This window comes from Macrosteles quadrilineatus, unplaced genomic scaffold (genome assembly GCF_028750875.1).
Source record: "Macrosteles quadrilineatus isolate MER2022 unplaced genomic scaffold, UCM_ALF_1.0 Scaffold_13__1_contigs__length_4303367, whole genome shotgun sequence".
Classification (NCBI taxonomy): domain Eukaryota; kingdom Metazoa; phylum Arthropoda; class Insecta; order Hemiptera; family Cicadellidae; genus Macrosteles; species Macrosteles quadrilineatus.
This window is the reverse complement of record NW_026542606.1, coordinates 2287553-2303357: the sequence shown is the minus strand read 5'-3', so window position 1 is coordinate 2303357 and position 15805 is coordinate 2287553. Positions and strand designations below refer to the sequence as shown.

Here is a 15805-nt window from a genome sequence, read left to right as displayed (position 1 = left end):
GAGAAAATTCCAAAAAATTGTAAATTTAAAATTCCCATGTTATTCTTATGGAGAATAAGTAAATTGTTGTAGTTTGCTTGTTTATGAACATATTTTGATCAAATTTGGAAAATGTTTTTATTTCTTACTAACTATTAACGTTTTACAAAAAAAAAAACAGTTTTACCCTCCCTGATGCAGCAAACCTAAGTACTAGTTAAACTAATTCTATTTAAATAGAGAATAAAAATGTTATATTTTTAAGTAGACATTTCAGTGTAAATCCAATCAGTCAAATGGAAATTCGCTTAGTCTGCAGGTTTGCTGCGGCGGGGGTATTTTACTAAGTTACATTTCATTAAGTTACATTTTATTAAGTTACATTTTACTCAGTTACATTTTTTACTAAGTTACATTTCATTAAGTTACATTTTCAGGGTGTCCACATTCTGGAAAGTCATGGAAAGAAATTTTGGTCATTGAAAGTCAGGGAAATAGGCAAGAAGTCATCGAAAGTCATGGAAATTTCCAATTATGGATGGATTTGAGGGGACCATTTAATGTTCTAGTCAGCCGTACCCCGGACTGTTGGAGCATTTTTCAGGATTTTTCACAAATGTTCGACAATTCAATTTATTACAGTTGTATTATTTTATGAGTTTTCGGTTTGTTTTAGTTCATTGTTGTACCTATTGTACTCCATTGTTATCTGTTATTACATATTTCAGTATTTTCTGCAAAATAACATGTCCAGGCAGTATTATTTGTGTGTGTATGTTATATTATAATTTGCGTGTAAAGTTCGTGAGTCATGGAAATCAATGGTAAATGGTCATGGATAGTCATGGAAAGTCATGGAAATTAATGACAAATTTTTTGTGGACACCCTGATTTTATTAAGTTACACTTTACTATGTTGCATTTTACTAAGTTACATTTTAGTAAGTTACATTTTATTAAGTTACATTTTATTAAGTTACAATTTATTAAGTTAAATTTTTTATTAAGTTAAATTTCATTAAGTTACATTTTACTAAGTTAAATTTATATTAAGTTACATATTACTAAGTTCATTTTACTAAGTTACACTTTTTATTAAGTTAAATTTCATTAAGTTACATTTTATTAAGTTACATTTTACTAAGTTACATTTTATTCAGTTACATTTTTTACTAAGTTACATTTTATTAAGGTACATTTCACTAAGTTTCATTTTACTAAGTTACATTTTACTAAGTTACATTTTTTACTAAGTTACATTTCATTAAGTTACATTTTATTAAGTTACATTTTTTATTAAGTTAAATTTAATTAAGTTACATTTTATTAAGTTACATTTTACTAAGTTACATTTTTTATTAAGTTACATATTACTAAGTTTCATTTTACTAAGTTACACTTTTTATTAAGTTAAATTTCTTTAAGTTACATTTTATTAAGTTACATTTTAAGTTACTAAGTTACAGTTTTTATTAAGTTAAATTTCATTAAGTTACATTTTATTAAGTTTCATTTTACTAAGTTTCATTTTGTTATACTAAGTTACATCTTACTAAGTTACATTTTTTATTAAGTTAAATTTCATTAAGTTACATTTTATTAAGTTACATTTTACTAAGTTACATTTTACTCATCATTATGTATAGGTAGATCGACATAATATTAATAAACCTGTAAATAACCAACTGACTCACCAACGAACAACTCATCATCTACACTCTGTAAACAAACAACAGGACGTGCAAGATACAACCATCATGTCACTGACCACTGAGCAAAATTAAAACAACAAGGTTCCATGTATGACATAGGACTTTGTTGAACTTTGTGTGGAGTTTTTGAAGATCAATGTGGTTCTAACTACCAAATAGAACCTTCTTCAATTAGGATTTTGGTCTTTCTGGAAATGGAACGTAATTGTTTTGCTTATATAAAAAAAACTACCCACAATTCACCATTACAACTTTCATAAACAGCTGTAAAATGACAAATAGAACCATAATGCATCAAAATCTCAATTTTGACAAAAATGTCAGTTAGAACCCTAATGCTCCAAGGCCGCGTACTTTCATTAAATTGTCTGTAAGTTACAGTTTTGACAGGATTATTTAAGTAGTCAGGTTCCTGCAGACCACGTTTGGATACACCTTCTGGTAGATCTAGTTAAAAAAAAAACATGTTTGTGGTCAGATATCTGATCTACACTTACATGGGCCATGTATCTCCAGCTGTCAAGATTGGTAAGAACAGTGTCTAAAGGAGATAGACCACGGGTTGGTTCATTGACACTGAAGAATATATCATGGCTGCGGAGAATGTTCCTGAAATCACTGGCCTCACTTGGATGGTTAAGTATATTCACATTGTGGTCTGTGCCGATTATAATATCTAACCCCAGGGAAGTTAAATAAACTAGACACATGTCAAGTAAATAAAAAAAGCGTTCAAAACTACCACCAGGCGAATGATACATGGTGACAACAATGAGATTCAAGTTAGAGATGATTATACCTGTAAATTCTGCATGCAGTTCTTCACAGTACTCACTTAAGTCTAATAAAGAGTAGTTCCATTTAGTATTAATTGAGCGGAGCGAGCGAAGCGAGCGAAGCTCTTATACGTCGACTCTTATGCATTTCGTAATACGCAAACTCCTCCTAGACGGCTGGATCAATCGTTTTCAAATTTTGCATGGTGATAAAGAACATATCGGTGAGTGCCAACATCTATATGGCGTTAAAAAAGTCTCTCAGGAATCCGCCCCACTGGGTCTCAAAGTTTCAATGTTATCCTTGAACTAGGCCTAGTCGCAAAAGTGAAAATGTTTTTTTTCCATAATGACTTAAATTTCACGCCGAATCCGAAAATGACGATTTTATTTTTCGGAAAAGACCGGAAATTAGGCCTACCGAAAAAACTGATAAAGGGAAAATTATTTTTTTTACTCAAAATATGTCATGTGAGTACCTACTCACAATATGCGGAGTAGGCCTATTGTGTAGATTAAGAATATGGAAGAATCTTTTGGATCCGATGAAAAACACCGGAGATACTTAGGACGAAACATCTGTTAGGTTAGGCTTGGTTAAGTTTTAAGATAGGTTTGGTTAGGTTATGTTAGGTTAGGTTATATGTTAGGTTAGGTTATGTTAGGTTAGGTTATGTTAGGTTTGTTTGTTTGTTGTTGTTGTTGTTGTTAGGTTTAGTTATGTTAGGTTATCAATTAGGTTCAATTGGTTTGGTTGGTAGGTTAGGATAGATGACACTGTTCTAACCTAACCCAAAACAAACTTAACTTGTCAACCCAACTCTTCGCTTAGGCCTAGAACGAAAATTAGGCTAATTGATTTATTACTGCGGGCCGGTGCTGTCGACGCTACAGCGAATCGTTATCTCTCTCAGACAGATAGATATGTTGAGTTAGGTTAGGATAGGTTTGGTTAGGTTAGGTTAGTTTTGGTTAAGTTGAGTTAGGTTGGTTTTGGTTAGTGTAGGATAGGTTTGGTTTGGTTAAGTTAGGTTAGGTTTGGTTATGTTAGGGTTAACCCTATTCTAATCCAACCTAACCTAACCTAACTCAACCTAACCTTAAGAAAACTAACCTAACCAAACCTATCCTAACCTAACTCAAACTAACCTAACATAGCCAAACCTATCCTAACCTAACTCAACTCAATCTAACCTAACATAACCTAACCTACTCAAACCTATCTTAACCTAACTTAACCAAGCCTAACCTAACCGATTTTTCGTCCTATCTCCGGTGTTTTTAATCGGATCCAAAAGATTCTCGCATATTCTTAATCTACACAATATTCCGCATATTTTGAGTACCCACATGACGTAGGCTATTTTGAGTAAAATATTTTTTTCTGTTTTTCGGGTTTTTCAGTAATTTCCGGTCTTTTAATAAAAATCCGAAAAATAAAAACGTCATTTTCGGATTCGGCGTGAAATTTAGGTCATTATGGAAAAAAAATTTACTTTTGCGACTAGTCCCGACGTCGGAATAATTACCGACTGTTGATACCCAACACTAGGCCTACTTAGCTTCAGTAACTTAACCCTCCATCGACCTAATCTAGATTCTAGATCAATTGGGGATAGTTGCCTGGATTAACCTAATGAATGGATTTAAAGGTAATAGTTCTTCCTTTGGCCCTTTTGGGGGAAAACACTTTGGCCTATCTCACCCTGAAAATCGAGAATATAATATTAATAGTTTATCAAAACTTTCAACAGACATTCTATAGTAGGTAAGACCTTTTTACTGTCATCACGTAAACAAGTGTACCTACAGTTAATAAAACAGTCCATTCAAAAGTCTCTGACTTATTATCGGACAAACCCACCTATTTACTTTGTCTTCTTTTTTCTTTGATCTAAGTTGAAGAGCACAAACACAGGTTAATTCAACTAAATCCATTTTAGGACAGCTTAACGTACTCTTGAAAAAATTCATTTCTCGACTATAAAATCACCACGTGTGCGTCTAAACATAAATCAAGAGCGATTTATTCTAAAAAAAAAATTCTCAAAAACACAAAATTTATATTTTTAACAAAATAAAAGAACCACATAGGCTATACAAAAAGTTCCAAAGAATAAGCTCAGCAAATTTTATTTGTATAGCATAAGGCACCTACATGCGTTTTTTAATCTGTGCTCAAAGTTGTACTACCTATGTGATTTTGGGCGTCCACTTACCCCACTTGACCTTAATACAAAATACAATATTTAGAAAAGGTTTTGATCATCAACTTCTGTTCCAAGAAGTTTGGTTGGTTTGGTTGGTAGGTTAGGATAGATGACACTGTTCTAACCTAACCCAAAACAAACTTAACTTGTCAACCCAACTCTTCGCTTAGGCCTAGAACGAAAATTAGGCTAATTGATTTATTACTGCGGGCCGGTGCTGTCGACGCTACAGCGAATCGTTATCTCTCTCAGACAGATAGATAAGACCGACAACAATGTCGTCGTAAGTACCTGGAAATGCTTCCATTCTACTAAATAAATAAAGTACTCTGTCATTGAAAAGCTACGTTTTGTAAACTTAAATGTTCATATTAACAAAAGTGTTGGAGTTGTGGGCACTTAACTTACAGATTTTGACCGGCACATTTAACCGGTAAGTGTCAATAGCTAACCTAACTTAATGATTCGAACCTAACCTAACTAAACCTAACCTAACCCAACCCAACCTAACCTTGGTTTACCCTAAATCTGCCATTTTCTGGCACTGATATTTTTAATGACTTCAAACCTTGTTTTCTGGGTAAAAACGGCATGTGCCGGAAAAGTGTCCAAAGGAAAAAGTGTTTGAAATGGCCTAAATAATAAGAAAAAAGATTTTAAGGTTTTTTTTTCAAAAAAGTAAAAAAAAAATTCAAGTTCCAAAAATTGTTGATTTCTAGTGCTTTTGTGATGCTCAAACGTGAGTTTCAGGGTGAAATAGTCGTTTCCCCCAAAATTTCCAAAGAAAAATAGTAGCCTACTTAAAATAGCCTTATTTTGATTCAAAAGATTTATTTGGCCATTCAGTACATACAGACAATAGGCTACGTCAAACAAAAACAATAGAGCTGAAATAAACACATGCAGGATCTCGTTTAATATAAAACATGCAAAGCAATGCATGCAACTAAAAATGAAAAAAAAAAAATAAAAACTACGTGCTGCAAGCCATGCAAGGCAGAGAAAAATAAATTTACAATTTCGTAATACCTCTACTAGACTACTGTGGGTTCAACCCAATAGTAACAAGCTGTGCATTCCAAAACTCTTTTATGGAATAAAATGGATTGGCAAGCATCCAAGCTTTTAGTGGGGTCGCAAACTTGTTCGGTAAGAGTTGTCCGACAGTTATGGGTAAGGCATTGCAGAACCTTATTCCTGCAACAGGAAAACAGTTGAGAGTTAAATCTAGTCTAACTCTATCTCTAAAAATATTTTCATTGTTCCTAGTGCTATAATGATGAACATTATTAACCAATGGAAAAGCTGATTCATTGTTCTTAATCTCTAACAGGCATTGGTAAATAAATACATTGTGTACAGGCATTATACCATGCTGAACAAACAGAGGTTTACAATGCTCCAGCTGATGGACTCCACACAAGACCCTGACAGCTTTCTTCTGTAGTTTGAGGACTTTTTTCACTCCAGGGGAGTGACCCCAGAGCCTAGTGCCATGCAGAATGTGAGCATGGAAAAAAGCAAAGTACGCAAGTCAAACAAATTCAAATGGCATGTCAGCCTTTAACCATCTGAGCAAATGGATTACACGACTTAGCTTACCACACACGATTTCAATATGATCGTTCCAATCAAGCTGAGGGTCAAGGGTGAAGCCCAGCAGCTTTACAGTGTTTTCTTCCCTCAGTTCCCTAGAAAGACTGAAAGTGATGTTTTGAGTTTTGGCTTGGTTCAGGCATAATTTATTGTTGCGAAACCAGATAGAAGCTACATCTAATAATTCCTGCACAGCAACTTTAGATGCAGAAAAGTCTGAGTGACTAGAAAAGAGAGTTGTATCATCTGCATATAGCAGGACATTGCCTGCAACACTGTGATACAAGTCATTAATTGAGATTACAAAAAGGAAGGGACCCATAATAGACCCTTGTGGGACTCCATTGTTCACCATCAGAGGACTGGAAGAGTTACCATTCCAAGTCACAACTTGAGACCTCCCTTCAAGATAAGATTTAATCAATGAGATTGAGAGAGCATCGCCTCGTACCCCGTGCCTTTCGAGCTTTGACAACAGGAGACTATGTGACACACAGTCAAAAGCGCGGGATAGGTCACACATTATAACGGAAGTAGAATTTCTAATCTCTAGACCATTTAAGATTTCTTGAACAAGACAGTCCACAGCCTGAACGGTGGACTTTCCTTTTTGGAAGCCAAATTGAGCGGGCACAATAAGGCGATGCCTCTCAAAGTAGCTGTACAGCTGGTTTAACATGACTGCTTCAAGCACCTTACCAAAGATGGGGATGATAGATATTGGTCTGTAACTTACAGTACTGTCCTTTGGTCCCTTTTTGTACACAGGTACAAGCAGCTTATCAACAGTAACAGGTGTCCATGAAAAATTAGTGGGAACAAAAAGAACAAAATTAAGGCAATCATAAGGAACAGATGGATCAGGTTTACAAGAGAGGATTAATTCATCAACAGAATCAAGAAAATATGAATTAAACTCATCAGCAGTGCAAAAGTCTTTAGCAGGAACAGTAGTAGGGGTTTTATGCCTATTGATGTAGTTCCAGGCAGCCTTGCATGCATTTGGAGATGTAGCAATGGCAGTAGCAGTAGCAAATTGCTTCGCCTCCCTTACCTTCAAACGATAATGCTTCCTGAGATCACGGAGGTAGGGCAGCAATTGTGGGTTACTCTTGCATAAGTCACTGATACCTAGGATAAAGTTCTTAAAGGCAGAGAGTTCAGGTGTGTACCAGTTGTTTACACTGCACCCAGCATTTGCCTTGGCTGAAGACACAGTCCTGCAGGTTTTATTTCTTAAGGGAAAACAATAGTCAAAAACTTTTCTAAACTTATCAAAGAAATAGTCAAAGGATTGTTCAGCATTAAATGATTCTATTTCAGAGAGCCACTTTACTGCCAGATCAGTCAATACACATTGAAAGTAACAGTAGTTACTCGCGGCCTTGGAGCATTAGGGTTCTAACTGCCAAAACCTTAACTTTACAGGAGAGCAAAATCAAAAATCTGGTACTGCAGAAATTAAACAGATCAATGTTAAAATATTCAGAGATGTTTTTTCTGAATCATCTTATAATTAACTAGATAAAACATATTTTTAAATGTCCTTAATTTATTACTATATAGTTTAAAAATAACTTTAAAAAATATGGTAGAACTTTGTTGCTTGAAGCCTGTTTGGTAGTCAAATTCAACATAATTCCATCTCAAAGTTGGAACCTTATTGATTTATCAAATCACTTTCTTAAATACATTAAGGTTCTTGCTCTTAGATGGAACCTTTATGATTCAAAATTGATGTGATTTAAAATGCATTTTAACGTTATATCTTTTACTTAGAACCTTATAGAATTTGGTATAATCTAACATAAATATTATGACCCTTTTACTAAAGAAAAGTTAATTAATTGATAATTAATTGTAACAATATATATTTTTATAACTTAAATTTAGTCACCCATTTGTAGAAAAAAAGGTATTAAAACTCTTTATCATACTGAATAATAGCTTTAATAAAACACTAATTACCATACAAAAATCTTAAGTATTTAAGAAAACATATTATTGTATAAGTTTACTTGTACATAGAAATTCAAACAATTATTTAATTGTTACTACAAAAACCATGATAATTATTTGGTCTTAATGCATATTTTACAGAGTTTAACCCTCGTATTGCTACCAGAAATATCATATCTTAAAATCTAACACATCTTAAGTAATTAAAAGACTAGCAGTCAGCCACCAAAATACTAGCAGTCTTATAAGTTACCCAGAAACAGTCTTGTAAAAGTCAAGTTTACACAATCTCTCTTATGAGGATTTACCATTTTTAGATTTTTTATTAAGTTACATTTCATTAAGATTCATTTTACTAAGTTACATTTTAGCGAATTTCCCATATAGGGAATATTAGCGAATTTCCCATATAGGGAATAAGCTATTACCGTAGTACTCATGGTAAGACCTGGACGCGGGACCGATTTTTTTTTTCATTTTGAGATCCCTAGAGGCCAAAAACACCATCCGTTCAAATTCATATATATATATATATTTATATATTATATATTATATATATATATATATATATATATATATGTCCGTTAGCACGATAACTCGAGCAAATATGATCCGATTTTGATGAAATTCGGTACAAACGTGTAAACCTACGTTTATTCGAACGAGTTCGAGATCCAGCATGATCGGACCATGGGAACGGGGGTTTACGGGGGGTTTTATGGGGTAAAAATAGGTTTTTCCCATTTTTGACCCAAAAAACATAAAATTTAGCAATTTCTTTCCAAACCATTTTGTAGAGCTTAAAAAAGCAAATAATTTAGTATATTGAAGCGTTATTATGCGCCTAATGGTTACGGAGAAAATTCCAAAAAATTGTAAATTTAAAATTCCCATGTTATTCTTATGGAGAATAAGTAAATTGTTGTAGTTTGCTTGTTTATGAACATATTTTGATCAAATTTGGAAAATGTTTTTATTTCTTACTAACTATTAACGTTTTACAAAAAAAAAAACAGTTTTACCCTCCCTGATGCAGCAAACCTAAGTACTAGTTAAACTAATTCTATTTAAATAGAGAATAAAAATGTTATATTTTTAAGTAGACATTTCAGTGTAAATCCAATCAGTCAAATGGAAATTCGCTTAGTCTGCAGGTTTGCTGCGGCGGGGGTATTTTACTAAGTTACATTTCATTAAGTTACATTTTATTAAGTTACATTTTACTCAGTTACATTTTTTACTAAGTTACATTTCATTAAGTTACATTTTCAGGGTGTCCACATTCTGGAAAGTCATGGAAAGAAATTTTGGTCATTGAAAGTCAGGGAAATAGGCAAGAAGTCATCGAAAGTCATGGAAATTTCCAATTATGGATGGATTTGAGGGGACCATTTAATGTTCTAGTCAGCCGTACCCCGGACTGTTGGAGCATTTTTCAGGATTTTTCACAAATGTTCGACAATTCAATTTATTACAGTTGTATTATTTTATGAGTTTTCGGTTTGTTTTAGTTCATTGTTGTACCTATTGTACTCCATTGTTATCTGTTATTACATATTTCAGTATTTTCTGCAAAATAACATGTCCAGGCAGTATTATTTGTGTGTGTATGTTATATTATAATTTGCGTGTAAAGTTCGTGAGTCATGGAAATCAATGGTAAATGGTCATGGATAGTCATGGAAAGTCATGGAAATTAATGACAAATTTTTTGTGGACACCCTGATTTTATTAAGTTACACTTTACTATGTTGCATTTTACTAAGTTACATTTTAGTAAGTTACATTTTATTAAGTTACATTTTATTAAGTTACAATTTATTAAGTTAAATTTTTTATTAAGTTAAATTTCATTAAGTTACATTTTACTAAGTTAAATTTATATTAAGTTACATATTACTAAGTTCATTTTACTAAGTTACACTTTTTATTAAGTTAAATTTCATTAAGTTACATTTTATTAAGTTACATTTTACTAAGTTACATTTTATTCAGTTACATTTTTTACTAAGTTACATTTTATTAAGGTACATTTCACTAAGTTTCATTTTACTAAGTTACATTTTACTAAGTTACATTTTTTACTAAGTTACATTTCATTAAGTTACATTTTATTAAGTTACATTTTTTATTAAGTTAAATTTAATTAAGTTACATTTTATTAAGTTACATTTTACTAAGTTACATTTTTTATTAAGTTACATATTACTAAGTTTCATTTTACTAAGTTACACTTTTTATTAAGTTAAATTTCTTTAAGTTACATTTTATTAAGTTACATTTTAAGTTACTAAGTTACAGTTTTTATTAAGTTAAATTTCATTAAGTTACATTTTATTAAGTTTCATTTTACTAAGTTTCATTTTGTTATACTAAGTTACATCTTACTAAGTTACATTTTTTATTAAGTTAAATTTCATTAAGTTACATTTTATTAAGTTACATTTTACTAAGTTACATTTTACTCATCATTATGTATAGGTAGATCGACATAATATTAATAAACCTGTAAATAACCAACTGACTCACCAACGAACAACTCATCATCTACACTCTGTAAACAAACAACAGGACGTGCAAGATACAACCATCATGTCACTGACCACTGAGCAAAATTAAAACAACAAGGTTCCATGTATGACATAGGACTTTGTTGAACTTTGTGTGGAGTTTTTGAAGATCAATGTGGTTCTAACTACCAAATAGAACCTTCTTCAATTAGGATTTTGGTCTTTCTGGAAATGGAACGTAATTGTTTTGCTTATATAAAAAAAACTACCCACAATTCACCATTACAACTTTCATAAACAGCTGTAAAATGACAAATAGAACCATAATGCATCAAAATCTCAATTTTGACAAAAATGTCAGTTAGAACCCTAATGCTCCAAGGCCGCGTACTTTCATTAAATTGTCTGTAAGTTACAGTTTTGACAGGATTATTTAAGTAGTCAGGTTCCTGCAGACCACGTTTGGATACACCTTCTGGTAGATCTAGTTAAAAAAAAAACATGTTTGTGGTCAGATATCTGATCTACACTTACATGGGCCATGTATCTCCAGCTGTCAAGATTGGTAAGAACAGTGTCTAAAGGAGATAGACCACGGGTTGGTTCATTGACACTGAAGAATATATCATGGCTGCGGAGAATGTTCCTGAAATCACTGGCCTCACTTGGATGGTTAAGTATATTCACATTGTGGTCTGTGCCGATTATAATATCTAACCCCAGGGAAGTTAAATAAACTAGACACATGTCAAGTAAATAAAAAAAGCGTTCAAAACTACCACCAGGCGAATGATACATGGTGACAACAATGAGATTCAAGTTAGAGATGATTATACCTGTAAATTCTGCATGCAGTTCTTCACAGTACTCACTTAAGTCTAATAAAGAGTAGTTCCATTTAGTATTAATTGAGCGGAGCGAGCGAAGCGAGCGAAGCTCTTATACGTCGACTCTTATGCATTTCGTAATACGCAAACTCCTCCTAGACGGCTGGATCAATCGTTTTCAAATTTTGCATGGTGATAAAGAACATATCGGTGAGTGCCAACATCTATATGGCGTTAAAAAAGTCTCTCAGGAATCCGCCCCACTGGGTCTCAAAGTTTCAATGTTATCCTTGAACTAGGCCTAGTCGCAAAAGTGAAAATGTTTTTTTTCCATAATGACTTAAATTTCACGCCGAATCCGAAAATGACGATTTTATTTTTCGGAAAAGACCGGAAATTAGGCCTACCGAAAAAACTGATAAAGGGAAAATTATTTTTTTTACTCAAAATATGTCATGTGAGTACCTACTCACAATATGCGGAGTAGGCCTATTGTGTAGATTAAGAATATGGAAGAATCTTTTGGATCCGATGAAAAACACCGGAGATACTTAGGACGAAACATCTGTTAGGTTAGGCTTGGTTAAGTTTTAAGATAGGTTTGGTTAGGTTATGTTAGGTTAGGTTATATGTTAGGTTAGGTTATGTTAGGTTAGGTTATGTTAGGTTTGTTTGTTTGTTGTTGTTGTTGTTGTTAGGTTTAGTTATGTTAGGTTATCAATTAGGTTCAATTGGTTCAAACAGGTCCGCGACGTAGGAAGTGGTTAAGGAAGTAGTAGAGGCGAGCTGTCCGGAGTGTGGGAACTGTTTAAGACTGTCCGGGCTGTGGCAACCGTTTGTGACGATTATATTAAGGTATCTGCAATCCTAAAATGCTATGGGAAGGGAGAAAAACAGGTCCGTGACGTAGGAAGTGGTGAAGGAAGTTGTAAAGGCGAGCTGTCCGGAGTGTGGGAACTGTTTAAGACGATTAGATTAAGATATCTGCAATCCTAAAATGCTATAGGAAGGAAGGAAAACAGGTCAGCGACGTAGGAAGTGGTGAAGGGAGTAGTCAAAGCGAGCAGTCCGGACTGTGGGAACCGTTCGTGACGATTAGATTAAGATATCTGCAATCATAAAATGCTATGGGAAGGGAGGAAAACAGGTCCGTGACGAAGGAAGTGGTGAAGGAAGTAGTAAAGGCGAGCTGTCCGGAGTCTGGAAACTTTTATGACAATTAGATTAAGGTATATGCAATCCTAAAATGCTATTGGAAGGGAAGGAAACAGGTCCGCGACGTAGGAAATGGTGAAGGAAGTAATAAAGGCGAGCTGTCCAGAGTTTTGGATCGGTTTATGATCAATAGATTAAGGTATTTGCAATCCAATAATGCTAAGTGAAGGGAGGGTAACACGTCCGTGACGTAGGAAGTGACAAAGGAAGTAGTAAAGGCGAGCAGTCCGGAGTGTGGAAACTTTTATGACGATTAGATTAAGGTATCTGTAATCCTAAAATGCTATGGGAAGGGAGGGAAACAGGCCCGTGACGTAGGAAGTGTTGGAGGAAGTAGTAAAGGTGAGCAGTCCGTAGTGCTCACCGGATTGCTTTTTTAATTGCTTTTAAGTCAATCTATATATTTAATATTGTAAAAAATACAATTTTTTAACGAGTATATTAAGATAATTGGCTGGTTAGTTATGTTTTAGTAGTTATGAAGGTCGCATATTTGAGAGAATGCCATATATTTTGTGTTTTTGCTTATATAATCACCATCACATGAAGTCCTCTAATGCAGTTACTGAATCAGCCAAAATGGTTGAATCCGAAACTGTAAGGGTTGATTTCTAGATTATCACTAGCTGGAACTGTAACGCCCTTTTTGAGAAAAAGCTAATGACCACCCCAGAGGTTTTAAACTTGAAATGTAAATGCAGGCTACCGAAAAGACCTAAAATGACAGCTCTGTGTTTTTACTCCCCTTAACTACAAAACAATGTGTAGCCAAACTAATTATTGTATTATTTATATCCGCACAAATGTTGTCATCTCTTAAAACTGTAGGTAAAAATGATTATGAAGCACGAATCGATACATATTTTCGATACATGCTATCGTTTATAATTGAAATTTACAACTGAGTTGACAACAGCTGATACTTACTCCATAGAGGCTAAAAAACGATTTTTACTCCCTTAAGAGTAAAATTGCTACTTTAGACCCGCAACGCATGCATTAAAAACGACTGTTTTACTGTAGTACGACAAAAATAATATAACATAAACTCTTGATGACTCCGCTCAATTTTGTGGATGCCTCTGCGAACGCTACCTAGTATAAATTGCCACACCCCCCAAGGGGTTTTTCGACAAAAACAAGATACAAGGTCAAGGCTATTGATTCTAGAGTAGTATGCAGTTTCTGCCTCTAACAACCAATGTTCAGACACAAAGCACATCAATGTCCAGTTGACAGCAAAGTATTTCAAGTTCAGCAATTTTATTACGTATAGATTGCACATTTATAGCACACACAAGCAGGCTACTAGCAGATTTACCCGTACTAGGCAAGATTTCAGGCCCATAACCTAGGATTGAGTTTGACGGGGCTGCATTTTCCCTAAAAATGTGCGTGATTGTACGAATTGAGGCTTGAGTCTCGGGACAAATTTTTGTTTAAATTCCTTAACCAATGAACCCTTAGGCCAGTAGTCAGCCTGTAAAAGTCTATTTGCATCCGCAGGTTGGACACCGATTTTAAAAGACCGATAAGGCCTATCAAACTTCGACTTTAGTAGAATAGACTCACCTGAAATTCCATCATCAGAGATGTAATTATCAATATCTTCCTTGGTTACATCGTTGGCTATACGAGATAGGAAGATCCACGCCTTTTTTTCAACGGCTTTAACCTTAGTTTTAGCGACAGAACCTACATCCACAGACTTGGTGCCTATAATTGGTCTAGGCCTATGGGACTTGCGTCTGTTCCTTCGGGATACATGTGTCTGCCAGTTATCAGTAGAAGGAGAAGCTTGAGCACTGACCTTTGTCTTTGTCGGCAATGGTGGAAAATGTTTGTCTATATTCAGATCACCAACAGCAGGAGTCACAAGGTTCACTGAACTGTTAGACACGTCAATTAAAGTAGAATGGTCTTCTGAAGGAAACTGTATAACAGTTTCATCAGTCTCAATTACAGCCCTTACACTGTCAATTTTTGAAGTGTCGACAGACCTAGGATTCAGATTCAGACCTAACCTCACTTGACAACAAACGTCGTCAACGCGTTTATTAAGTTGTAGGTTGTCGTTTGCAACTCCTTTCACTACCTTTACAAGATTGTCTAAGATAGTACGAGTGTTAATCAAATCATCAACGTCCCAAACACTTAACATAAGCCTGTCTAACCTTGCAGAGCACTGCTTGCAGTACCACTTTATAAGGTCTGCCAGTTCATTAATACCAGAGTATTTCTTAGAGTCTATATTTACACAACTCGCGTGGTACCATTTTTTACAAAAACCATCGCATAATAGACCATTGCAGTCATTAGTAATTAAAATATTGCAAATTTCACAGGGAGAATCCTCGTCACCAACTTCCACCATACTCACTCAGTCTACTCTATAGATAGATTTAAGGTAAAAAAATGCAATATAACATAAGTAGTATAAGTTCAAACAGTATATTATGGATAAATTTGATGTTTAAGGAAATATTTTAGTAGAGATTAATTAATTGGGTTTATGGAAATCCGCTTAGTCCGTAGGTTTGGTGCGGCAAATGTTTATCCTATACTTATCCCATCAAATCTTTCTTTTCATCATTCTTTTTCTTTTTTAGCTCAACATCAAAAGTTGAACCTCCACAGTCAAATGAACTACCAGGTGAAAACAACGAGAGCCATCCTCCATTTTCACGAGAAGGAGACAGTGGTTTCTCAACAATTAATGAGGTTTCATTGCCTAAAAATGACAGAATATTTGATGCCATTGGTAACACTGATGAGCTTTCTTGTTACCTGGGGTAAGTTTTCTGCTTAAGATTGAGTGGTTCTTTGTTGTTTGGTCATTGTAATCTTTTAATATGATTTCACCTAACATTACTGGTAGCCAAAATTATCGTACAAACTTTAATTTAGTTTTACCTTTTACCTTAAATAGTTATGGTACTACCTCTTTTAAATGGAGTTAGATTATATTGGAGTTAACCGTGGAAACGAGGGTTACAAAGTGTGGTTTTAGGAAAATACTAT

At 34.1% G+C, this 15805-nt stretch overlaps 1 protein-coding gene across 1 annotated transcript in view; it reads left to right on the top strand.

Annotated features, from left to right (window-relative positions):
* Positions 1–15805, top strand: part of LOC129004930 (corrinoid adenosyltransferase MMAB-like) — a 105961-nt gene that overhangs the window by 17904 nt on the left and 72252 nt on the right. Inside the window, exon 2 of the mRNA XM_054433643.1 lies at positions 15394–15576. Within this exon, the coding sequence (XP_054289618.1) occupies positions 15394–15576 (183 nt within the window). The remainder of the gene's footprint in view (positions 1–15393; positions 15577–15805) is intronic.